We start from the raw sequence: 27,054 nt of genomic DNA, 5'->3' as shown, positions 1-27,054 counted from the left end.
CCGCAATGAAGGAGGCCTCCCCTCTCCATAGAGAAGCATGGCGCTCGGCGCCTTAACACAGGGAAAGATAGGACATGTCCTTTCCCGGTGTACGGAGCCGCACGTGTGCTGCACGGTATTGCTCCATGCGCCCATTGCAAGCTTGCGACCGTACATACGTGCCCTCGACGGTCGTGTGAATGCAGCCTTAAGATGTAATATTACCACAATCAGTGGGTAACATGGAGATAAAGGGGTACAGGAGGTGGTCTGGGCAGCCATCACTAATGACAGCCGGTCTCCGCTAGCAGTGAGTGTAAGGGGACCCCAACAGCTTATAATATGTGCAGGGCATCCCGCAACCACATGGATAGCCTCTCACCGCGAGGCTTTTAGCTGGCAATTTTCAGCAGGATAATGTTTGCCCAAACATAGACGGCTTCCAAGGAATGTCTCCGACAGATCGCAATACTTACTTAATTATTAACCACGCATGTGTGGAAACAGCTTCAGATGGATGCACAGATCAAGCCGCAACTTATGTAAATGTGCTGCTGGATACAGTATGAAACCCGTATCACTATATACCCAACAAAATTTCAACCAATCCTATGGACAGACTATTGTAATAACTTATGCATTTGTATGGAATACGAACCGTATAGAAACAGAAAACAATAACAAATCAAAGGTCTTCTAGAATATTTATTTCCAATATACCTGCATTGGAATATTAGACAAAAAAAGGCACAAACTCACATAAAAGAAACAACAATAATAGTCTAGACAAATCTACAAATAGTACTTATTTCAAAAGGAAGAATGGTATCAAACAATCAGAATCTGTCTGAAGATCAGCTGAGGTTTTACTCAAAGTATAACAGGGCAAGAAAGCAGCAGTCTCCATTGAGAACATCAAGTGTAAGGTTTTCATCCGTTTCTATTGTCAGAAGAAGTAGGATCTGTCCTTGTAAAGCAAAAGCAGCAGCCAACAATTGCAAATCCTAAGGCAAGACCAGCAAATAATCTAATTAACATGGTAGATGGTAAAATCTGCTGTCCGATGTGCCAAAAAGTCGGCCATGTTGTTTATCTATAAGCAATTAACTTTTTATGTTTGAACTTTGGTTCAAGTCACAAAGTGGTCGTATGAACTTGAACCAATGTGATTTGTATAACCTGTGTGTGAATCAGATCATACAAAAAAGAAACAATTGCATTTGCTGCTATTATCTACACAGGAATCAGTCCATTTATATGTAGGTAACAAGAAGTGTACGTTTTATAGGACAAAGTATGAACATTACCTTTGCAGTGTCAAGCAGCCAGTCACCTAAATACCAGCATCCCCACCCTGCTCCAAACTCGCCCTGAAGATATCACCAAAGTTATAGTTTTTGGAAAGCCATATATGTGTGTGTAATGCTTCAATAGACCACATATGGAGAAGAAACCAGATATAGCTACAGATAATTTATTGAAGGGTCTTGTTAGGCACTGAATACATTGGTTACTCCTCTGCTATAAAACCCTCAAATTGTTCGCTTATTTCCCAAGAACACATTGCAGGGGTCATACAGTATGGATCCCGGGAACAACAATGGAGATTTATCACAAGTGTCTGAGAAAAAACTGTTCTAGTTGCTCTTGGCAGCAAATTACAGCTCAGCTTTCATTTTACAGAAGTCTATCAAATAAAAGTTGATTGGTTGCCAAAAGCAACTAAAATAGTTTTACCTTACCCAATGGCTATATCTATATGATGACATCTACTTGCATATTTATGGTCATCTTATCTGACAGCTATACACCTGTAGATGCTGCTGTAGAAATAGATGACATCATTTGTGACATTCTCATATAGTACAATGAACTTTGTTCTCCTCTTGGATTATCTATCCAAGGCAGCGATAATATCAATACAAGACAGAAAATACAAAGGGCCTGCTTGGAAGAACATATTTTAGAGCAACTCCTAAAAATAGTGCTACAAAAACACAGAGAGATATAGTGCAATAGTATCAGCAGCCTGAAAAATGTATGTGGAAGCCATCGAACACGTGTAACCAAGTCACTATGTCCACAGGTAACATCAATGGTAATGTAAAGATATTCTGGACCGCAAAAATGATAATAAAACCCTAAAAAATTAAAAAACTGCATCAAAATTGAATGTGTGATCATAGCCTCAAGGAATGACTGGCCAACTATCCAATGTGTATTGGGGCCTTTTAAGTTTAACAGGCAGATGATGTCAGGCAGTATATTAAATTTCCACACTGAGCCAAAAGTGTAGGGTATAAGGAAGTTGGGAGGGAAGCTGGTGCCCAAGAGCCATAAGACCTTTAGTGGTAGTGGCCAACCCCTTCAAACCTGACCAGAGCAAGTACAAGACCCATACAGTAATTACCCTGGTAAAGTTTGTGTAAAGCGTCAGGACCAGCGGCCCGGAAGTCCCGAGTCCTGCTGCCCTGTCTTGTGTGAAGTCCTGGCTGATTTACACAAACTTTACCGGGGCAACTACTATATGGGTGACACTATTAGGGTCTTGCATTTTATCCATTTACCCCGGTAAAGTTTACTGATAGTGGTCCACCATCTTTAAGGGATTTTGACAATAACAACTATATTCAAACATTCACTTTAGGTAGAAGTCCAGGTCAACTTCCTCTGTACGTTCCAAAGTATTTATATAAGAGTCTTTGACTGATATTTGGAACAGGGATAAAGGAGCCAGTAGGTGAAATATTTTATATGACTGCAACAAAATGCCCTTCATTTTTTTTTATATTGATCCGCTTTAGTTACCCATACACAATACAAAAGCAGCTGCTTTCTCGTCTACTCAAAATAAAGCAAATCAAAAAGACGGGCGTGCAATGAGAAATGCTGTCTGAGGTAAACGTTGAATTTATTTTAATGGCTAATGGGATATCGATGCTTATAAATTATAACATTTCACAAAAATATATCCTTCTATTTGGTGAGGAGTGATATTACATCAGATGAACGCATGCGCTGGGTAGTGAATAAATAAGGGGCAGTTTCTCCTCTTCTGCATGGACCCACCTACAGATTTTCTTTCACATCTCCTTGAGAACCTTATAATATCTACACATATGGAGAACATGTTTCACTATTTACAGTTATTAAAACCAACTTTATTATTAAATATATATATCCTACAACCACAGTCTGAGCAGGCATCTTGATATCGGAGGACTAAGTAGTGGATAAGCTATGGCTAGTGGGGCCCTTCCTTTTTCCGAGATAAAACAGCTTAAATGACCCCAAAATCTCAAAAATAAAATGTTTCCATTAACCTTTCCAACTAATTTTCTTCTATTCTTGTTCTCCTATTTTTTGGTCACCCAGCTGTCCCCTGCTGTGATATGTTGTCCATTAACACATGATGTGAATATGGAGGTCTATTGGTAGCCTTCCTTGTGAGAAGTCATGTATAATAACAAACTGAAGTTCTGAGCATGTGAAATCATGTCTTTATGACAAACATCAACAATAACAGAATACCACTGGACCACTGGAGATACCAAAAAACAGGAAAAGTGGAATATTTCTTGATATTGGGACAAGTAAGAACAATTGTGGCCTCAAGGAAAATCCCTTTAAAAGGGAACCTGTCATCAGATTTTAAACTAATAAACCTAATTACAGGTTTCCATAGCACTATGCTAACTATTTCCCACAATGGTTTTCGTTAAAAAACAATGCAAAGTTTGCCCAGAAAATTATTGTGGTAAGCCGACCTCGCACCCTGCCATAAGGAGCAGCGAGTCACAAGGGGCGTGTGTTATTCATTTAAGGCAGTGTGTGACTCAGCCCACAACCCCGGCATCTCCCTCATTCTTCCTTCTTTTTGGATGACGTCATCCACTGTTCTGCTCTGCAAAAAGGAGGGGTGGGGGGACGAGGGAGATGCTGGAGACATGGGTTAAGTCAGACAGCGGCTCGCACGAATAACACACGCCCCTGGTGACTCACTGTTCCTTCTGGAAGGGCCCCAGGTAGACTTCAAAGTTTATCTTCTGGGGATAGGAACTATGCCTTTTTTTAATCTAAAAAAAGTGTGGGCGATATTTAGCCTAGAGTTATGGGAACCTCTCATTAAATTTAATAGTGAAAATCTGGTGACAGGTTCCCTTTAGGGCCCTGTTCACACCTGTGCATTGGAAAATAAAAAGAAGGTGTTCTGTTCACCTTCAATTAACCATGGACTTTAATGGACTGTCTGTTAAGCATCCAATTTTGTGCCAATTTGTAATACCTTATTTTACCCAACACTGGAAGTGAATCCAATAGGAAGGAGAAGGATAAGTCCTTTCATTATATTTCCCATGAAGCTGTACTTTGGTTATTATGAGTAATATAACATTTGGGTCGTTCAAATCTGTAGTACTGCTCTGTGATAGGATAGCAATTTCAGACGCCTGACTGTTGTCAGTACATGTATAGTCACAGAATCCATAAAATTACAAAATAAAATGGTAAAATATTTTCAACAGAGAAACCAACACAGACAGGAACACAGCCAGTTTGCAAGTTTTATGAAAAAAGTTACCCTTATCAACCAATCCTAGCACAGCTTTCATCCCTTACATCTTAAGGAAAAATAATATCTGTGTTGCTAGTGGTTGTTATGAGCAATAAAAGGCAGTTCCCCATGAATTTCCAAAAAAGCCTTGTTCAAATGACACAATTGATATACAACCTTAATAAATCTACATTACTGGGGGCAGATTTATGAAAACTGCCTAAAATTGTGGTGCATCCAATCACAGGACATCTTTTATTTTACCAGAGCAGTTTAGGAAATGCTAGCTCATCTCTGATTGGTGGCTATGACCATCAAAGACAGTTTTTCTTTCGAAGTCCGCGTTTTGGAATTTACTCAATTTTCATTATAAAAGGAATGTTTCGAAGATACCTGTTATGCATCTGATATATCTCCATATATAGGTAATAAATTATCTGTACTTTATTGTCACTTCTTCTCTATTACGGTTCTACTTTTTATGTAGCTACTTGACTCTTACGGATCTGTTCTGCACCTCATCTAACATTTACCTGAAGAAGAAACATATTATGGAACATAATAAAAATTTGTAAAAATCGGGGTTATTGCACAACTGTTGGTTGCTCAAGAAATATTTAACCCTAAACCCTGTCCAACTACAAATCTCAGCATGCTCTACTAGCTTCATGAAGCTGTGGCTGAACTGTATATACATGTTTACATTACTTTGTGAACGTATATCTGAAGAAAACAGAATCCACATTATTCTTGTGGGAGCATGATGGGAGATTTTTTTTTTTTTTTTTTTTTGGGGGGGGGGCGATGCGCTTACAACACAGGAACAACTGGAATGTCAGAGCAAAGTGGGAAATCGGATTGTCTTACCATAACATAAACCATCAGGTTTTCAGTTATTTACATCATTGTGACAAAAAAACAACACAGAATCTTGGACTACAAAGCAAAAAAAACAAAAACAAAACTATACTTCTGCTATGGAGGTCTCCATATCATACAGAAATTTAGGCGTCCTGCTAGAAGAATAGGATTGTGGTACATCCCAAAAAATTACATCAGGGCTTTAGATAGCACTTCATGTCTCAAAGTAGTAACAGAACTATTTGCATTTCACAATTATCACAAGACATTAGTTTTAGGGTATTTTTTTTTTGTTTCTCTTTCTAAATGTGACATTTAAATTAAAGAGAAGCTCGATAGACTGTCTGGGGGCAATGAAAATAAAAGAGCTTAGGGCTTTGTTAATACAGTATATACACAATGCACCTGAGGAGTGAGCTCCTTCATCACGCAGGTAGGAGAATCATAGCGTTTGCTTGTTATAGGACTACCAGCTCACAATATTATGGGGTGCCTAGAGTAAACTACAGGAGGGGTTCAAATCTTTTGCAAAAACAGGTAGTGGACTTGATCTAGAAGTGAGCTATTCTTCAGGACCGGACTACAGGATATTCCTGTCCATCACTTCGGTTCAAAGCTGAAAAAGATTAAAAAAAAAAAAATTCTTATTCAGATCACAATGAATAATATTTTGTATGCAGTGTAACAAAAAAATTATTCTAATCTAAATATAAATATAAGATAATGTGAATGAAAAATGATCATATAGCGTTTAGAAGTTAAAGGAAACCTACCACTTGAAATGCCAGGTGTAAGCTGCAGATACCGAGCACCAGCTCAGGGTGAGCTGGTGTCGGAGCTTACTTTCGTTATTGTCCTAAACCGCTGTATCGCGGTTTAAACACTTTTTAATGTTTATATCTGAAGCACCTTCGGCGCACCAAGCGCGCAACTGCTTGGTGCGCCGAAGCTGCTTCAGATATAAACATTAAAAAGGACAATAACTAAAGGAAGCTCCGACACCAGTTCACCCTGAGCTGGTGCTCGGTATTTGCAGCTTACACCTACCACTTCAAGTGGTAGGTTTCCTTTAAATACAACAAGTAATATGGCCAACATTACAGCACCTACAGGGGTTGTCTCCCTACTTAAAGAGGACCTGTCACCCAGAAATTTGGCACTAGGAGCTCTCTCCATAGCTCGGCGTGACTGCCACGCATCATATGGCATTCACCGCCCCCAATCCCGCCCCCTCATGAATATGCCAGACCGCTTTGAGAACAGTCCGGAGTTTCTACTGTACTAAGCAGCGGTGTTAGATAGTGTTATTGGAGGTTTACGATAAGCCTAGCCGTGTTACACTGCTGCGTTTGTTTTAGCACTAGGAGCTGCTTACTTTAGTGCCGAATTTCTGGGTGACATGTCCTCTTTGAACAAGGGTTATACAAAGTATTATCTCCTGTCTACAGAATATGGGATAACAATCTAATCAGGGGGATCCAACCGCTGGGACCTTCATGATCACAATGCCTGTAGTCATAGGTCCTCTCCCACACCATTAAATACCGAGGGAACGTTGGAAATTGCCAAGCGCTGCGCTTGGCTGATCCCGGCGATACTATTACCTGTCTATGACAGAGTCGGTGATACCAGAGTGCTGTGTTCAGCAATTTCCGATGCGGTCATTGGATTAATGACTCAGCCACAGCTACCGCTTCAGTCAACTAGTAAGAACAGACCTCCTTTGCTTGTGAGAAGGCATCCCAGGAATTAGATCTCATTGATCAGGGGTTATCCCTTATACCAGTGATAGTGAATCTTTAAGTGGCCTAGTGCCTAAACTATAACCATTACAGTGCTGGAGCAGGAGCTCCAATGATAGACTAATAAATGTGTAGTTCAGCCAACTACTGGAAGTGGGTCAGAGGAACCCTTGTTCCCAAGATAGATGCAGGTTCCAGAGGTAAAATCCACATCTTTTATTGCAAACCTCATTAAGACATAACCACATAAAAAATAAATTTATTCATATCATTTTTTTTTTCTTTTTATACTAAGATTTCAAAAAAACCAAAATCAGGGTGGAAACAATGCATTGAAAATATTGTACTTACTGAACTCAATACTTCAATGCTAGTCATCTGCTGCCACCATGCCTTTTACTGGATCTTTCTCTCTCATCTGAAATTAGAATACAAGTCTTAAACATAGAATAGTCTTAAAACAGAATAAATAAAAAGAAAACTAAAAAACACAAAATATTTTAGACAAAATGGGGCCCTGGGCAAAACTAAAAGTGGGACCCCAAAATAAAACTAATTCATGACCAGTCACATTCAGTAAGAGGCTCCTTTATCCCTGCACAGTAATAGGACTTTACAAGCAGTAGTAAGGTAAGTATCTGTAATATGGGACTGTGGGAGAATTTTATAGGATATAGATAGATGATGGATAGATCGATGATAGAGGATAAATATGAAAGATTATATAGATTTATAGATGCAGAAATATAAAGTAGATTATATACAGATAGCTAGATAAATGATATATATTCTAATATATATATATATATATATATATATATATATATATATATATATATATATACATACATATACACACACACATATTCATATATATATATACACATACATACACACACACACACATTCTATATATATACATTCTCTCTCTCTATATATATATATATATATATATATATATATATATATATATATATATATACACACACACTCACCGGCCATTTTATTAGGTACACCATGCTAGTAACGGGTTGGACCCCCTTTTGCCTTCAGAACTGCCTCAATTCTTCGTGGCATAGATTCAACAAGGTGCTGGAAGCATTCCTCAGAGATTTTGGTCCATATTGACATGATGGCATCACACAGTTGCCGCAGATTTGTCGGCTGCACATCCATGATGCGAATCTCCCATTCCACCACATCCCAAAGATGCTCTATTGGATTGAGATCTGGTGACTGTGGAGGCCATTTGAGTACAGTGAACTCATTGTCATGTTCAAGAAACCAGTCTGAGATGATTCCAGCTTTATGACATGGCGCATTATCCTGCTGAAAGTAGCCGTCAGATGTTGGGTACATTATGGTCATAAAGGGATGGACATAGTCAGCAACAATACTCAGGTAGGCTGTGGTGTTGCAACGATGCTCAATTGGTACCAAGGGGCCCAAAGAGTGCCAAGAAAATATTCCCCAAACCATGACACCACCACCACTAGCCTGAACCGTTGATACAAGGCAGGATGGATCCATGCTTTCATGTTGTTGACGCCAAATTCTGACCCTACCATCCGAATGTTGCAGCAGAAATCGAGACTCATCAGACCAGGCAACGTTTTTCCAATCTTCTACTGTCCAATTTCGATGAGCTTGTGCAAATTGTAGCCTCAGTTTCCTGTTCTTAGCTGAAAGGAGTGGCACCCGGTGTGGTCTTCTGCTGCTGTAGCCCATCTGCCTCAAAGTTCGACGTACTGTGCGTTCAGAGATGCTCTTCTGCCTACCTTGGTTGTAACGGGTGGCGATTTGAGTCACTGTTGCCTTTCTATCAGCTCGCACCAGTCTGTCCATTCTCCTCTGACCTCTGGCATCAACAAGGAATTTCTGCCCACAGAACTGCCGCTCACTGGATGTTTTTTCTTTTTCGGACCATTCTCTTTAAACCCTAGAGATGGTTGTGCGTGAAAATCCCAGTAGATCAGCAGTTTTTGAAATACTCAGACCAGCCCTTCTGGCACCAACAACCATGCCATGTTCAAAGGCACTCAAATCACCTTTTTTCCCCATACTGATGCTCGGTTTGAACTGCAGGAGATTGTCTTGACCATGTCTACATGCCTAAATGCACTGAGTTGCCGCCATGTGATTGGCTGATTAGAAATGAAGTGTTAATGAGCAGTTGGACAGGTGTACCTAATAAAGTGGCCGGTGAGTGTATATATGAGATAAATGTAGAGTAGAAGAAAGAGAGAAGATCTATTGATAGATGGATAGATAATAGATAGAAGATAGATAGGTGTATAGAAGATATATAGATAAATAAATAGACAAAACGCTAGATAGATCAAGGATTAGACAGATATATAGATATGCAGCAGACAAATTATAGGAGATAGATAACGGATATATACACAGGAGATAGATGATAAATATCTTCACCCGGACATTCAACCAAGGGGTTTTAAAAGAGCATTACATCCACTGCACACAAACGTTCACATGCAGGGGGCCCTAGGCAAATGCCCAGTTTGCCGCAGACTAACGCCGGCCCTACTGGCAAGAGCCCCACACGTATTAAAACTAGCTCAGGATTCCTCAGAATTTTTTGGTGCCAATTTAAACATGTTGTTTTTCGGTGATATTACATATAATTTTCATGTTCTTAGCTAAATGTTTCCTTGCCATAGGTGGTGCTAGTCTTGTTCTTTTATAAGCCTGTTACAGTCATCTCCATTTGTAAAGCACTAAAGTGCAAATGTCAGCAGGATTTCACATAACCTGTTAGTAACATGCTGCTACAAGTCTAATTTTTGACAACACATACATGTTTTTGCCGCTTTGTTTTTGAGAAATCGTTTTAGAAAGTGTATCTAACTCTATTCAACTTCTGTAAGCCTTGACTCGAGCTCAAGAAATTGAATAGAGATGGGTAACTTTACTTAATGTGATTTCTCAAAAAAGAACCATGTTTGTATATGGTTAATGTCATTCTGCTGCAGGTCCCATTATAAATGATATGTGAAATCCTGTTGACAGGTTCCATTTAAGCCACTCAGTTTGGTGATATAGGAACCTCTATTAGAGACTCTTTTCCCAATAAACACATGCTCTCTTAAGGTAGATAAAAAAGAATCACAGACTATCCAGATCTATATTTAACCCATTTGGATTACAATTTGCTACTATTTTTAACTACGTTTTAAGTTGCAATAATAAAGCTAAATTTCTGGTAGAAAAACACCAAACCGTTAAAACGAATGGTAATGGTAAGTAATTCTAACTTTTACATATCATCAAAGCAAGATCTGAGATACCAACCTCATCAAGCTCTTTCTTGGTTTCTTCCTCCATCCTGCGAATGTCATCCATTGTTAACTCCACCCACTTGTCCAGCCAACAGAAAAGCTGCCGATGGAAATTTGTAAACAACCGCCTCTCTTGCTAAAAAAAAAGAAAAGGATAATATGAATTATTTTTTTTCTATGAAGTAGGGAAGACCAATGCAGTTTATCCTAACAGGGAACCTCCACTGTTCCCAAAATATAATAAATCAGACACTACTGCCTAAAAATGTCACCAAATAAACTCTCCTACACAACACAAGAAATAAGAGGACATCCTGCCTTAGGATTACGTTATAACACATCTGTGTAATAGAAAAGCAAAGTGCAGAGCACACGGGAAATCTGCATTCCGGAAGAATAGAGGGGCACTCACTTCCCGTCCCTTCACCATCGGGTGGGGGCTTCGACCGGAATCCACCCTGGGTGAACCAGGGTGTTAATGAGGCCCAGGGGTGTATTCACATAAATATAGTTTTCTGACACAGACAAATGTCTTGTAAACTTTTTGCTGCAGTTTTTTTCAGGAGTTTTGGCATAGAAAATACTCTTAAGTTCCTTGTGTAGAAACTGTATGAACAGAACACAAATGAGGTTGTCCGTTTCAAGCAATTCCGCAAGCCTTCCCCCATACAAAGATTTATAGAGATCACATTCAGTAACTCAGCATAAGAGACCCGACTAGTCAGCTATCAGCAGGCAGAACTGTGGCGGGCAAACTGGGTCCAGCAACAGCACCAGTTTTTGGTGACAAGGAGCATGGACAAGATAGATAGATCAGTGTTCACACATTGAGGATTTGTTGTGCAATTTTAGTGCTTTGCACAAGTGAGTAGACTAAAATGGTTTTATACTTCTTTTAATTTTTTTTTTTTTCATCATTATTATTTTTACGCACAATGGCATGAAGGCAAAGCAAACTTGCATATATATTTTGCTTTATATATACATAAATAATAATTGGATCAAAACGTTGCTGTTCACACATTACAACAATACAGTAGCTTTTACTGTTCCTCCAGTCACTAATGCCTGGCACACCGTTCCCGATAATCTAAAGAGGATTGTACTACACAGACAGAATGTTTCATTCTAAAACTGGAATCTTAAAAGGGGGCCCACAAGGTCTGCAGTATTTAAAAACCTGAATCAGCTTTCAGATGTAGCACCAAAACACCCAGGTCATAACCTGTGCATAGCACACGGCAGGGTGGAGAAGGAGGGTTCGTGAGCGCTCCTTGCCCCTTCCTTTTACATTGAAAGCCGAGCCGTAAAAACGGCAATATATAGGATATGTCGTATATTTTGCAGTGCAGCCTTCTGGCTAGGTCATGGCGAGACACCTTGACAGGGTGCCATACACCTCTATGGGGGCCGTAACAACTCCCCGATACTGTTGTATGCAAGGGGCCTTTTAAAGGCAACCATTGGGCTAATATGGCCCTCAGTGTAATTGAGTTTGACACCTCTGCCCTAGACCAGACATTTGTCTTTTGATAAGTTCAGGTACTGGACCAGCGGTGACCTGTCCACAGAACATGCAATGTGTTGGGAATGTTTTCAGCCTATATCAGGTATAGAACAATGTCCAAACCACCAGCTCACCCCCTCCTCCACGTGGCTCCTCCGATCATGAGCACTGATCCCTTTGCTGCAAAGTATACTAGCACCATTCCTTCAAAATTCAGATCCAGCCAGATGAAAGGATAAAACAGCCTTTATTGCAAGTTAGTGTGGCATCCAAATGTGGGTAAGAGGTATCAAGATAATCTGTTAACCTGTTAATACCTGTTACCTATGTTTGGATGCCACAATAACTTGCAATAAAGACCGTTTTATCCTTTTATCGGGCTGGATCTAAATTTTGAACAAATGCTTCTATATCAGGCATATGTCTATGATAAAAATGTATTATGAGGCAAACTGTTACACACCCATAACCTTCAATTTGCAGACATGTCAGGTCTACAAACTGATGCTATACATTTTGGAACTGCATACGTAGATAAGTATATGTTGGCATCCATTTCCTTTTTTTTGGAAAAACTTTTTAGAGACTTACAATGTATGCAAAGCCCCAATAATATGATACACTATTTAATAATCTTATGCTGCACAGACAAAGCAATGCTAATCCCTTCTCATTTAGGTCTAAAAATAAATGATTGAACTTGAGATACATGATATACACAGGAACTGTGGCAGTCCATTTTTTATACATATATTCCTATGGCACTGTATAATTTTTTTCCCATTTTTAACGATTTTACAGCCCCACCATTTCTATTGAAGGGTTATCCCATGGAGTGATCCTCCCATTAGTTGAAAAAAATTGCCTGGCGTTAACTGAACAAAAGGAGGGGCACAAAAAGGAAAGGACCTTTAGAAAACTTGAATGCAAACATGAAGGTGAATACTGTAATCTACGAAACGTGAGCTTCCAAAATATATTTGTACTACGCCCCTTAGACTGACACTGCACCATCACTTACCTTTTGGATGAAGTTTTCCACCTTGTTCTGCAAGCCCCACCACTTGAACTTGACAGTCACTAGCTTGTATGCACACATATGGGGCATGTCTGTTCGTTGTGCCAGGGTTTTCTATAAGAAGTAATGTATATAACATTAGACAAGCACAATTTATACAAGCGTTATGGCAGTATGAAAACCCTAACTGATAATCAGACATATTGCAGCATGGCAGATAATTATGGTGTTTATTAATTCATGGGTGTGAGAGAGACCTTGTATGTGATGGAAAGACAGATTTGTGCAAATAAACACTTTTGGGAAGATGTATCAAAATGGTCTGAATATGGGACAGTTCTAGTTGCCCGTGGCAACGAATCAGAGCTCAGATTTCATTTCCCCATACCTAATAAATTAATAAAATTGAAGCGGAGCTATGATTGGTTGCCCAAGGCAACTAAAACAGTTTTACCTCAGACACTTCTAATAAATGTCCCCCTTTCTGAAGTTTTTCCTTATTGTCATCTTGTTATGTTGGATTACAGAAAGGCTTTTGATTTTTTTGGGGCCTATTGGCCATTTATAAGTTGCTCTGACTACTTTTGTGATAATTATGCTTGAATAGCAGTAAGGGCATGGCCAACCATATCACTCAGGTTGTGTTCACATGTTCAGTCTTTCAAATGCAGTTTTTGATGTCCAAACCAGGATTGGAGTGAAAAGGAGAAACAGCTTTCTTAATGATATTATCTCACACATTATAATCCCCACCTGCTTTTGTCTTCATAAACTGCATCTGAAAAGCTGAACGTGTGAACTTGTCACAATAAATCCAACATCTTTGTTTCAGTTTATGAAGCCAACATAATGAGAACAAGACACTCATCACCTGTTTTGGCAAATACATCAGTGCACCCAAATCCATGAACATTTTGGGAAACTTTTGCATATTCCTGATCCACATACAGACAAATATTTACCTTCCAATCAGGAGCTAGGGGTCCACGTCCAGTCTTGATAGACTTAAATTTTGCTGGGTCCTCCTCTGGTTTATAATCCTATATTGAAAAAAAAAAAATAAGAATGAATAAAATCTACCAGTTTTTTGGGCCAAAGCACATTTTTTCATGTTCCATGGCAAAACTACAGTAATTTCTTTATCCAAATATGGATCATTTGAACATGTTTTACTTAGTTTTTACGTAAACTCATTAGGGGGAATTTATCATACGGTGGCGCTCTATGCATCACTATATGATGGAACTCCCCCCCCCACTTTGCCTTGGTGGATACATCAAAAGACTTACAGATGTGCAATAACATACAAAGGTTCAACGATGCAGGCTATATTTCAGAGCTTGTACACCACAAAAATGGCATACAAATCCTGACAAATGTCACCCATTAAGGGGGATTTATTGATGCGCGTCTTTGTGTACAAGCCTCGATAAATTTGCAATTCTATCGCAACTATAATCCTCCTTACTACATCTCCAACTGGGCGTAGAGTTGGGCTGTGGCATTTACCTTAGCAACTTGTGCAGATACCCCTATCCTATTCTGTAGATATATGTGAAATGTATCAACATGTATTATGTATTTTAGGCATTTTTTTTTTTCAAACAAAGTGACTGTAAATGTATTAACCCGAAAAAAGCAAAAGTCTATCCAAAACCCCCCAAAAAGCACCTGTAAGCGCTATAATTGCGCAAAGTAAACCATATAAGCAACTGTGAAACAGCTGGTACATTTCATACTGTCTTTGTAAAAGATTAATTCTCTCTCCATGAAGATGATCCGTTCAACAATCCGATCCCACCAAACCAATATGAATATGTGATCCTCAATCTATGAATTGAATAGTTTTATCAGTATTTGCACAAATAATTTACCCTGGTCACACAAGCGTAATAGGAGTATCTGTACGCCAGTATTACTGCCACGCGATACAGTTTTAGGCTACATGCACACTGCCGTGAGCCCGCCGCACCGTAGCATGGCGGGCACGCGGCAGCGCGCGGGGAGAGGAGGAGGAGGTGAGCGCAGCTCACCCCTGCCCCTCTCCATAGCGATATATGGCCATGGCGCCGTAATACGGGCTACGGAGCGGTACGGTGCCGCACGTGTGTTGCACCGTACCGCTCCCGTATGATGCTGTCAGCCCATAGAAGTGTATGGGGGACATATATCGGCCGCATATACATCCCCCATACTGTAGTGTGAATGTAGCCTTACTGACCTGATAACTTGCAGGGCATGGAGTGACTTACAGTAGTAATAGGGGCACACCAATGTTTCCGTATTACGTTGAATTGAAACTGGCCTTGAGATGTGACAAAACATAGGTCTCACCGTGACTGCAATGGCAACTCTACTGCCTACAGCACCATTGTTATTACAGAATGATGTCCAACATGACTAAACATGTTCACTATTTTCCAAATTAAAATGATATAATTAATATAATTTTAGGCCAATATCAGACAAGGCTTTTTTGTGTCGAACTTCCACAGCAATCTACAGTGCATATACAGCACAATCCCCATGTAGTACATGCAGCTCATGCTGTGTAATAACTTCAGATTTGCAGATACATTCCATTGCATCTGGATTTACACAAGTTAATCTACTACGTAATAGAAAAATATAGGAGAGATAAGTTAATAATGTATACTGGCCATTCCTAGACGTTTGTGAATCTCTCATACCAACCTTAGAGAGAACCTGATGTCTATCTCCGATATCAATTTGCACTACTTCCACATTCTTCCAGACGTCTGGTTCTAATTTATGTACCTAAAGAAAAAGGCATCAGGTCATGAGTAAAGTGAAGCTTCTGAGAGCGAAAAGAAACATGGAACTAATTTTGACAATGAGCAATTATAAAAATTATGAAAGCAATGCCATTTCCTTACATAGTTAGGCGCCACCTGGTGTTCACAGTCTATCACTAGGTTAAAGTCCACTTAAAGTGTAACGTAACTTTTAACAATAGTGCACAAAATAAATAATAATGCAGATAATAGTGAACTTTGTGAAAAAGCTTATTAAAAGAAAAAAGTCTCCTTTTTCCCCTGCCTTTCATCCTGTATTAAGCAGTTTGTATAAATCAGATTTCTGTCTTGTGCCCCCTGACAGCTGAGAGATGAAGAAGCCTGATAAAGTGTCTAGCGATTTCAATCTTTACACCCCCTGGAGAGCCCAATCTCCTTAGCTTGGAAAAAGTTAAGCCTCATGCACACAAGCGTTTTAATGGCACGGTCATGGTGCAGTGAGCAGAGAGTGTCTCACCATACTGTGAACGTGCTGGGCCGCACCACAAGAGATAGCGCAGGTCCAATTCCCGCAAGGATTACGGCATGGCCGTCTGGCTCCTCCCATCTCCACACGGCTGAAATGGGCCACAAACATTAAATTACTTGCATACTGTACATACTGGTTACTCGTGATCGAGTTTGATCAGTCAAACTCATCATGTGTGCTGGCTGGATTGTCGGGTTCCGATCACTGAGCTGCCAGAATTGAATTTACATGCGGTGTTCAGCATTCATGCCAGCACAAACAATGGGGCAGATTTATAAAAAAGTGTCCAAAGGTTAGACAGTGCAGAGTTCACCTAGACGGTTTTATTCTGCACCAGATATACCATATAAGTCTCTAGAGCTGGATGATAAATCTGTACTTGTACTTGTACTCTGCACCTTCTATTAGTTGGCTTACTTTACACCAGAAAATTAGGACACAATTCTGTCGGTTCAGCATAATTTCTGACTCCAGGGACCTTTGGCATGAGGCCACACCCCTTTTGTCAAGCTAGTCGTAGGAGAGCCAGGAAACCATCTACAACCCTTTATAATTGTGGTGCAGTTTTTTAAACTACAACAGAATTCTGTCATAGACAGATTAATAAATCTCCCCCAATGAGTTTGAACGACCAAACTCGCTCTTATAGTACCGGCCTTACTCTTTAACCTCCTTTCATTACCTCCATATTGCTCACTACAGGAGAAAAAAGGAGCAAAAAAAAAAGGCACAGGGTAGCTTCTTTACTTAATAAAGTATATTACAAAGTTTACTATTATCCACTGCTCTATTCATTTCTGAAAGAAACAAAAATAGCTTCAAAGGTTTAGTAACAGATTGAGTCACTCTACCCACTACCCAGTCTCAGCATGGTAATCCTCCTCACTGCAGAAATCTACTTCTATGTGTATTTATCTAGATGTTACATTTAAAATATTGTATCTAAAATTGTCTCTATTCTACATCATGTCCATCTGGTGGAACCAATCTTCGTCAACACCTGCAACATATTGACACACTTTTCATTCTTCAGCATATTAATGCCATCATGTTTTGAAAAAATAACTCCCAAAGTCCATGTGCTTGGTCACCACATTGATATACACTGTAAACAACAAATCACCAGTACAGATAGGTGGACTTGAACTTTAAGTTCGGCGTTCGGGTTGCTCCACTTTACCCGTACATGTTGCATGATATGCTGTTGAGCCGCCAATACCTATCTCAGCAAACTTACCCCACTAGCAACTAGGCATGGCTGTAGGCACCCCTGCCAAACACAACCATGCCTAGTTGCTAAGGGTGTAAATCTTAGCAGCATATCACGTGTGTATCACATGTCTGGGTTAGGGTCTGCTCAAAGTTTGGGTCCACTCAACTCTAGTCACCAGAGACCCCCTGGGCAATGGCTGCATAAGCAATAACACACTGCCAGAGCACTTGCAGCTCAGCAAATTTTCAGCAAAAGCAGACCTTAAAAAAAGTATTACAGGGCCAGATCCTGCATCAAAGTGGTGCAAGGTAGGTTCAATCAGTAATGCAGCTTTACAGGATACAAATCACACAGTAGACTTCCTTTTATCAGAATGGAATACCCCACAGAGATAAGGGATTTATATTTCTTGCTCTTGTTTTCTTCTTTCCTAATTTTAGAAAACGGGATACCCAAGCGCTTTCTTATGTCAATACACAAACCTCACTGGTAGCTGCCAAAATACCTTGTTTTCTAATAATAGAGCATACTAAAGATAACAGCCAGGAAATAACTGGAAAATAAATTCCTGGGAAATATTTTAAAAGCATAAAACTGCAGGCTATGCCTCCGGTGTTCAGAGAAGCTGAAAATGTATCTAGTACAGAATAAACGAGATGATTCCCATGGCAATAGAGAGGAGAATAAAAGGCTCTGTGTATGCCACTTACATTGTCTTGTGTACCCAGATCCGGCTTGTGCCACGTCTCAATCTTAATCAAAAAGTCATCCTTCATGTATTCATTCTGCAATGTAAGCACAAGTCCCTGAGTGTCCACCGCCTCTAAAAATAGGATAATACTCCTTAAATGTGCCAAGATTATTAGCGACTTAAGATGTTCTAGTAAAATATTAAATTCTGCCGGGGAGCGAGGAATGGATGTGACGTGACCAGGAGAAATTGTTATTAATGATATCAAATTCTTAGTGAATGATTATTATTTGCACATCTTTGTAACATTATAATTTCTGCTCTGGTTTACAGCACAAGCCCCGGAGTAAATGATTTTTAATAGCGCAGACAGCGATTCATGGGGATAATTACTACAGGCTGTAAAGCTATTAATACACATTCCCCAATGAGCATCCAAGTTAATGGCCCCAGGGACACTTTTCTCTGTCTGAAAACAAAGGAAAAGCACTAAAATGTAAGAATGAACCCGTTCTGGATTCCCTGCATAAACAGCTCATTGCATTGTGTTGTAGAGCAGCTGGAAAAGGTCACAGAACTGGCCGAGGCGCTACTGGAATCTGCAGAACGGCAAATACCATCTTCAGAATTTCACAATATCATCTAAAAGTCCATAGATGTGAAATTCAGACATAAAGGTGTTGGCCACTAAACTTCATGTAATGTTTTGGGGGCAGGATATGAGGTAATTTACCAATATACATCTATAAATAGTTCTGCACGGATTTCTTGAAAGTAAAGATATGTGATCCTAACTGTCCATTATCAATCTACCTTCCCGGACCTTAAGATTGTATTCATTAATGCCATCATAAGGTCCTGGAAGATAGTTGGTCATGAACAGTTACAAATCACATTCCAAGAAAGCGGTGCAGAACTTTTTATAGATGTATATTGATAAATTAACCAATATCCTGTCTAATATGCATTACAGAAAACTTAAAGTAAGGAGTCTGTCAACATGCAGACTCTTCAGTAACATTACGCTCCACAAACCTTCATCAATTTGCACTACAGCTCATTCAGAATTTAGATGCTGTCACTCAGAGCAGAGAGAAGAGGTGGTGCAGCAGCTGTCTGTAGAATGCTTGTGAGTTCTTTGATGATAGAGATAGTGACACTTACAAAAGTAGTAAAAGAATATGCAAAAACATTTTCGAGGGAAAAGGAAAACTCTGCCTCTAATGCTACCTTAAATGAGGCTGCTGCCTCTACATAAATGTCTGACTTTCAAGAAAACTAGTGACAGTAGGTTGAATAATACTCAAATAGTAATAGACACCCCGCTGTGGACAGTGCTGTTTAGTTGTTATCACAGTAGAGAGAACAGGTTTTGGTAGGTGAGTGGGATTAGATGTAGGTCTCCTTATGGAAATTGCCTTAGGCCGGCGGCACACGTGGCGTTTTGAACCCGTTTTTGGACCGTTTTTAAGCAGTCCGTTAAAAAACCGCATGCGTTTTTGACCGGTTTTAATTAAGATAATTGGTAAAACCAGTCAAAAATGGATGAAATTTCAAAAAACGCATGCGGTTTTTAACGGACTGCTTAAAAACCGCCCAAACACAGGTTCAAAACGCCACGTGTGCCGCCGGCCTTACAGGTGTACAGGAGTGTTGAAGGCCGAGCATGCTCCACTGGAGAGTCTAACAAAAGAAGTCTTTGCCTCCATATCAACTTCAAGAAGGCAGCTTCCTCTGCATCAATATCTGACTTTCAAGAAGCCTAAAGATATGGAATAACGGTCAAAAGGTTGTAAAAGGTTGTTTAGGTTAAGATGCTACACCAGGGTACGTTAAAGGGGTATTCCCATTTCAATAAGTAACTGATATTGTTTGAATAATGAAGAGTTATACAAATTTCCAATATACTTTCTGTAGCAATTCCTCACGGTTTTCTAGATCTCTGCTTGCTGTCATTCTACAGGAAGCTTCATTGTTTACTTCAATTGGACAGAAATCTGACCATGGTCACACAGGTGCACGACTCGTTATATCACACGGCTTTGATTACTCTGTGTTATAACGAGCCGTACACCTGTGTGACCATGAGCAGATTTCTGTCCAATGGAAGTAAACAATGAAGCTTTCTATAGAATGAAGACCATGAGGAATTGATACAGAAAGTATATAGAAAAATTTTTATTATTTCACCAGGTCTCTGATAACAGACTCTCTTTGCAGGGTTATATCAGTTTCATGGCATTTATTTACCATTTGGAGGTCCAAAACTAAATAACTTGTTCCCTACTGTAGAACAAGCATCTTCGTGCAGTACATATAAAAATTAGATAAAAGTACTACCTGCATATTCCATCCAAATGATACTGATCTATAAATAACATGTCAAAATGTTTGCAGCTACACGTTCATATTATATCTGCTGTGACATCGCCCAGCAATGTAGTATTCTAGCAAAACCATGTACTTACTGTAATTACTGCTCGGTGATGCATGGAAAGAAAATGAAGGGGAAAAAAAATTAATAGAGGTCATGTAAACAAACAAATATAGATTCCTATATTTCTATAAATCCACTCTAAAGTACTATACAACAATCATTTCAAAATGTCATCAAATATTTCATGTTAGCAAAGTAATAGGGAATGAAAGGAGGAGGTTATGGGTAATAATTGCCTTAGGGAAAGCAAGGTGAGTGGTTAAAACAATGGTAACAGCATTAGGCCTCATGTAACATTATGGCTCCTTAAAAGAGGAACTTACCATTCAAATTAACCCACCAAAAATAAATACTGATACTTCTTATGCAAAAATGATTAAAATTGCCCCCATCCCTAAATGGTTCCTTCTTTCTATATCTGAATTTTTAAACAGAGCAGCCATGGAAAGAGATAATTATTAGCCTCCTTATCTGTCTGAAGTGGATAGATCTAAGAAAGCTTTCAGAAATACTGTTCACGAAAGAAGGAAAAGGCAGAATAAAAAGGTACAGAGAAGCTGCATCACTTAAAGGACACCTGTCATCAGGTCTGTGTCACTAGTCCTGTCACTACTACCTGTTGGAGCAGCTCACAAGGATCCCATCCCAGCCTTTATCTAGTTATTTCATACATTAATCATTGTAAAATCATCTATTCTTTATTATGTAAATTAGGCAGGTCACAAGGTCAGAGGCAGTGATGTCACACCTGTTCCCCCTCCCCTCTCCTCCCCCTGCTCATGTCTGTGTGTAATGTATAGTAAAGCATTGCTGATGTGTGTGTTGCATCTGCTGACATGCTGCATCCTCCTAATACACATGTGAGAGACACAGACATCAGCTACACATGAATCTGACATGTTCTGCTGTAACATGGCTGCAGCCTGGAGCTGCTGTATCTCTCCTAAACACACACACATGCACACACAGGCTGCAGGGGGCGTGGCCACCAGCACTAGGAAGCACATCATTATACAGCCTCACATCATTATACAGGCTGTCAGTCATGCACTGGGGGTGTGGCTGTGCCTCCCACTCATGAATAAGGTGGACAGCTTGAATATGCTAATGCTTCATTGGACATCTCACAGGTCATTTGCATACAGCTTTAGGACCTCATTGCTTAGGTTTACAGGCATGTAGAGGGACAACGAAGGGATAGAGGCAATGCTCTCTAATGGCAGTTTATGAAAATATATTTAGTTTAGGGGGTTATTTTGCATGACGGGTTCTCTTTAAAGGATATCTACCATTTAAATTAAAAAAATAAACAAACAAAAAAAAACACCTACACATACCTCCCGGCGGTGTTCTTTGCTAATCTTGACACGCTGGGATCACCTAGAAAAGAAACCTATAATTGCCAGCCCAGTGCGCAGGGACAAGATGTCGGGCGCTCTGATATGCCAATTAGGCACGCCCTTACCAGCTCCCCAGCATGGGAAAGGGAGGTGACATCACATGAGAGGCATGAATTCACACCTCCTGCGTGATAGATGCCTCCCTCTCCCATGTTGGAGAGGGAGTTCACGTCACAAAAGGGGCGTGCATAATTAGCAGCTCGGAGCGCAGGACATCTTGTCCCCCCGCACACGGTTGGTAATTATAAGTTTCTTTTGTAGGTGATCCCGGCAGATAAAGCTTAGTGAAGAAGACAAAGAGGAACGGAGGTGAGTATCTGAACATATTTTTTACTTTTTTTAATGGTAGACTTCCTTTAATGAATATATTACTATTATCAAGCATTTACCATTATCACCTTTTCCATTCAATTTTGAAATGGAAGTCTACCATTAAAATCAAACATGATAAACCAGGGGCACTTACAGTTCATTCACACGGTCGTCTGGGGGGGGATGTATATGCGGCCGCATAGACGGCAATGGCAGCCCTTTGATGGTACGGTGCCACACGTGTGGCACCATTCCGCGCCGAACATAAGGAAAACATAGATATACAAGTTTCCAATATACTTTCTGTATCAATTCTTCACGGTTTTCTAGATCTCTGCTTGCTGTCCTTCTATAGAGATCTTCTGTTACATCCAGTGGACAGAAATCTGACCAAGGCCACACCGGTGCTGCGTGACCATGGCCAGATTCTGTTTACTGGTAGTGAACATAGAAGCTTTGTATAGAATGACAGCAAGAAGAGGTCTAGAAAACAGTGAGGAATTGAAACAGAAAGTAAATTGAACAATAACATTAATTTGCTGAAATGGGAATACCCCTTTAAGTGTCTCTGGTTTATCTTGCTGAATTTTGATGGTAGATTTCCTTTAGAGGATTAGTTACACTTCAAGTTATTGAATAAAGATACCATGCCAGCAATTTTGCAAATTAGAGAAATGTGAAGTAGAATGGTGCTTTAATTAAACAATGTAACAAATACTCTGCGAGGCCCTATAAACATTACATTAGATAATTGAATTTCTAAGTTCCTAAGTATATCTATTACTGGAATCACACCCTTTAGGAGTGGGAGTTAACCTTATACTATAATACAACTTGGCAATGGCAGGGCAATCAAATTATGAGCCGCCTGTGGGCATCATTGGCTTAATGACGGGAAGAGCAGGGAGACATTCACAATGTACACATGGGTAGATCGTCGATCTCTTTGCTCTTCATCCAGAGAATATAGGCAATGTTAATGGCCCACTGATTTTTTGGTTAATATTTTATAAAAAATTATTTTTACTACAGGCAGCCCCCGGGTTACATACAAGATAGGTTCCATAGGTTTGTTCTTAAAGGAAACCTACCACTTGTAGTGTCAGGTTTCCGATGGCAATACCGGGCACCAGCTCAGGGTGAGCTGGTGCCGGAGCTTATTTTAGTTAGTGTTTTAAACCGTGGTATCGCGGTTTAAAACACTTTTTAAACTTTATAGCCGGCGCAGGCTGGTACGCGCTCGGCGCTTACTGTGCGCGCGGCTACATAGGAAGTGAATGAGAGCCGCGCGCATGGTAAGCGCCGAGCGCGTACCTCCATGCGCCGGCTATAAAGTTTAAAAAGTGTTTTAAACCGCGATACCGCGGTTTAAAACACTAACTAAAATAAGCTCCGGCACCAGCTCACCCTGAGCTGGTGCTCGGTATTGCCATCGGAAACCTGCCACTTCAAGTGGTAGGTTTCCTTTAAGTTAATTTGTATGTAAGTCAAAATTGTATATTTTTGGGCAAATTGGACAATTGGAGTTTCAAAATTGTTCGCTGTAATGGGACCAAGGATTATCAATAAAGCTTCATTACAGACACCTCACAGCTGATCATTACAGCCTGGGACTATAGTAACATCCAGAGAGCTTCACCAGATGTCTCAGTGGGCAGAGAGGTCCGTCTTTAACTATGGGTCATCTGTAAGTTGGGTGTCCTTAAGTAGGGGACTGCCTGTACCTTAAAATAAAAAAAATATAGGGTCTTTATATGCCAGTCTCATAAGGTCATTGTCCTTGCCTTTAAATCTAGTTTCCACAAAAATTTGTCCTGCAAACTGTTCCATTTTAAAGTGAACAGGTCAGGAGATACCAACATGCAAGGAGATATCCTCCGAGAGACAAATACAGAAAACCGGTGCCAACTTAGCATCTCTTTAGCTCGCATGCCTTCCCCCAAAGCTAGGTAACAAGATGCTTGTCAGAATGGCCTGCATTATTCATGTAGAAGGCCAGAGCGAGTGAGAAGCGCACGCAGATTAGGTAACAATGTCACAACTAGAGCAGTGAGCCTGGACAGTAAAGAGACGCTCTGCAGGCTTCTAACAAACTGAGCGACTCCACAGTATATTGTTAGTAAGAGACAGGACGGCCATTCATCAGCCCCAGTCTCAATACTCACTGGTCCTGCAGTAGGGGTAGGCATTCCAGGCCTTCTCGTGCATGTTTAGTGCTCCTTCAGGCGCCAACATCCTCACAAACGTTGGTACTTTGCTGTAGACAAGACAGACAGTGAAAAAGTTTTGTTGACAGACTACAAAAAGAATACTTATTCAAACTTAGAGACAAAAATGAAACAAGAGTTTCCAAAACTTGTTCCAGGGAACGTCCAATGGGACAGAACTTTTCCTACGCATCAGTCCACCAAAGAAAAAATGTGATAGAAATTTATACAAAAACATGTAACAACCGCAATTATGGAAAATGTTAATAAACATTGGAGCTTTACATTACAGATCAAAGTGTCCTTTTGGTCTTTTAAGATCCTTAGATGTTTGGCTCGGCTGTAACCCAGAATAGGTATTGTTCTTATCATATTAAGGCTGCATTCACATGAATGTATGAAAACGGCAGTACATACGGGTAGCATACAGCCCAATTCACTTTAGAGGGCAACATGGCCACCTATTTACATGGCGTATTGTCCACTGTACTGTAAGAGAGCCGTATAAAAATATAGAACATGTCCTATTTCCGTGTATTTCTGTTCCTTATGCCCTAAAAAGGTCAATGGGAACGTATAAAATATGGGTTGCATACAGGCTGCATACCGTATGCTGCCATCTATACGGACAGTATCCGGAACCAGTGGGAGGGGCATTCTGTCAGCCAGCCAATAGTCAGCCATCCATCATTTGCCAGCCCACCATATTTTATATGGATACAGTACGGATCCAGTGCCATACAGATGAAAATCGGCATATATATATATGGATTCATACAGCACAGAAATACAGGACTGGAGAAATCACACGTTCTTCACACGCTGATTTGTAGACCCCCTAATATTGCCCCCTTTTCTGTAGTCTCTCCTTAAAGATTATCTGCTGCTCCTTATGATTCCCTCCTTATTGCTGCCCCTTCCTTATAAGGCAACAGAGAAGATCCTCAGAAAAGGGGGTATAAGAACAACCCCTCTTCCATAACCCCCATATACTGGTCTCCAGGTCGAGGGTGCCTGTTTCTATTGTCACTCTATCAAAAACATGTCCCTGAAAGCCTATAAAGGCCCCGGTACAACCTACTGTTAATCAATGGTCCCAGTCAGGTTGTTTAGGTGGATAGTAGGAGTGATAAGAATTCCCAATTTGATAGGGTGACAATAGGGATAGGCACCCTCATCCTGGGGTCCCTTAATCCATTCTCTGCAATACTACATACTCTAACCCCTTCCTCGTGCAACTCCTATTACACCGACTGTATACTTACCTAAGGCCTCATTTACAGGACCGTCTGGGGGGTTTATCTGGCTGCAAATTGCAACCACATATATTTCCCTATAGACGGCAATGGATGGCCTGGCGGTGATCCGGTGCCACACACGTGAGGCAACGATCTGCACCATCCACGGGGAAAAGATAGAGCATCCCTCTTCTCCAGTGCACCGCCGTATGCCCGCCTGGCTATGGTCGGCCATATGTCTATGTGAATGTACCCTAAGGTGAATTTTCTGACTACATATTTACTAGAGGTCAACATATTTGACCTCTAGTAATCAGGACATCAGGACATAATCAAGGAAAAAATCTGCAAAACCCAATCTCCATCTATACACCATTGTGCATTTGACAGGGTTTGCACCCAATATTTGGGGTACATTATTTTTAGTTCTATATCCTTCGGTTATAGTCTGATCACCAAACTGATGGCGATAAATTATTAGACTTGATAACCGTTTTAACTGTGAAGGATCTAGTTAGGGAAGCAAGAGTTCTCCCTATGGAGACTTCGCCTTGTAGGCGTGTGGAGACTTATAGCCATGGACGTTCCACTAGGGGATTCTGGGAAACCATACAAATAAGTTTTCCAGAATGGAATAAGGAAAACCACGCCTTTTGGTTGGTTTTATATAATTATTCAGGAAAAGTTATTTTTTAATCTCACTTCACACACCATTTTATATGTATATTGAGGTGGTAAAATAATTGGGGGGGGGGGACGGACGGACGGACGACTCTTCTCTATTCTCATTGTACTTTAAAGTAATAAATTAGGTAACATAACGCAGAAATTACCTCTGTAAATGGTAAATCTTGTGTGTGTATTGTCCTTTCTCCCCATCCTTCTCGTAGGGCTCATTTACAAGTACTTCCACACCTTCTCCTCCGCCTGTTTCATTCTTACTCGCTTCTGCAACTGAGTAGAGCTGGCCCACTTGGTACTAGAAAAGAGGAAGAACTAGTTAGTGTGGCAGCACAGGGTTAGAACACACTATGAATGGTAAGAGCCTAGTAAAGATCTGGGTGCAGGGATAATAAATAATAATAATAATATATAACCTTGGAGGATTGTAAAAACAAAATGAAGAAAGAAAAAAAAAAAAGTAGGAGGTGAGGATAATTTTTTTTTTTTAGTTTTGTTTTTAACAACCTTTTTACAGCCTGGACAACCTCTGGAAAACTGCTGTCTATATGTTTTTTTTAATTTGATCTATAAAACAAACTTACATTTTCTATGACTAAATTTCCTTTGTTTTTCTGTTAGAGAATATGAGC

General features: G+C 40.1%; 1 protein-coding gene across 1 annotated transcript in view; it reads right to left on the bottom strand.

The window, feature by feature from the left end:
• Positions 1-669: 669 nt before the first annotated feature.
• The window catches only part of PITPNA (phosphatidylinositol transfer protein alpha), a 53,818-nt gene continuing 27,433 nt past the window's right edge, over positions 670-27,054 (bottom strand). The window contains exons 3-12 of the mRNA XM_072138139.1: positions 26,575-26,720; positions 24,462-24,553; positions 20,616-20,623; positions 18,167-18,241; positions 15,653-15,736; positions 13,921-13,998; positions 12,962-13,072; positions 10,447-10,569; positions 7,486-7,552; positions 670-6,008 (exon numbers count right to left, since the gene is read on the bottom strand). Of these exons, the coding sequence (XP_071994240.1) occupies positions 7,505-7,552; positions 10,447-10,569; positions 12,962-13,072; positions 13,921-13,998; positions 15,653-15,736; positions 18,167-18,241; positions 20,616-20,623; positions 24,462-24,553; positions 26,575-26,720 (765 nt within the window). The 3' untranslated portion in view covers positions 670-6,008; positions 7,486-7,504. The remainder of the gene's footprint in view (positions 6,009-7,485; positions 7,553-10,446; positions 10,570-12,961; positions 13,073-13,920; positions 13,999-15,652; positions 15,737-18,166; positions 18,242-20,615; positions 20,624-24,461; positions 24,554-26,574; positions 26,721-27,054) is intronic.

The sequence above is a fragment of the Engystomops pustulosus genome, chromosome 2 (assembly GCF_040894005.1).
Source record: "Engystomops pustulosus chromosome 2, aEngPut4.maternal, whole genome shotgun sequence".
In the NCBI taxonomy this organism is placed as follows: domain Eukaryota; kingdom Metazoa; phylum Chordata; class Amphibia; order Anura; family Leptodactylidae; genus Engystomops; species Engystomops pustulosus.
The sequence above is the reverse complement of the archived record's forward strand: the minus strand, read 5'-3'. Positions and strand labels throughout refer to the sequence as shown.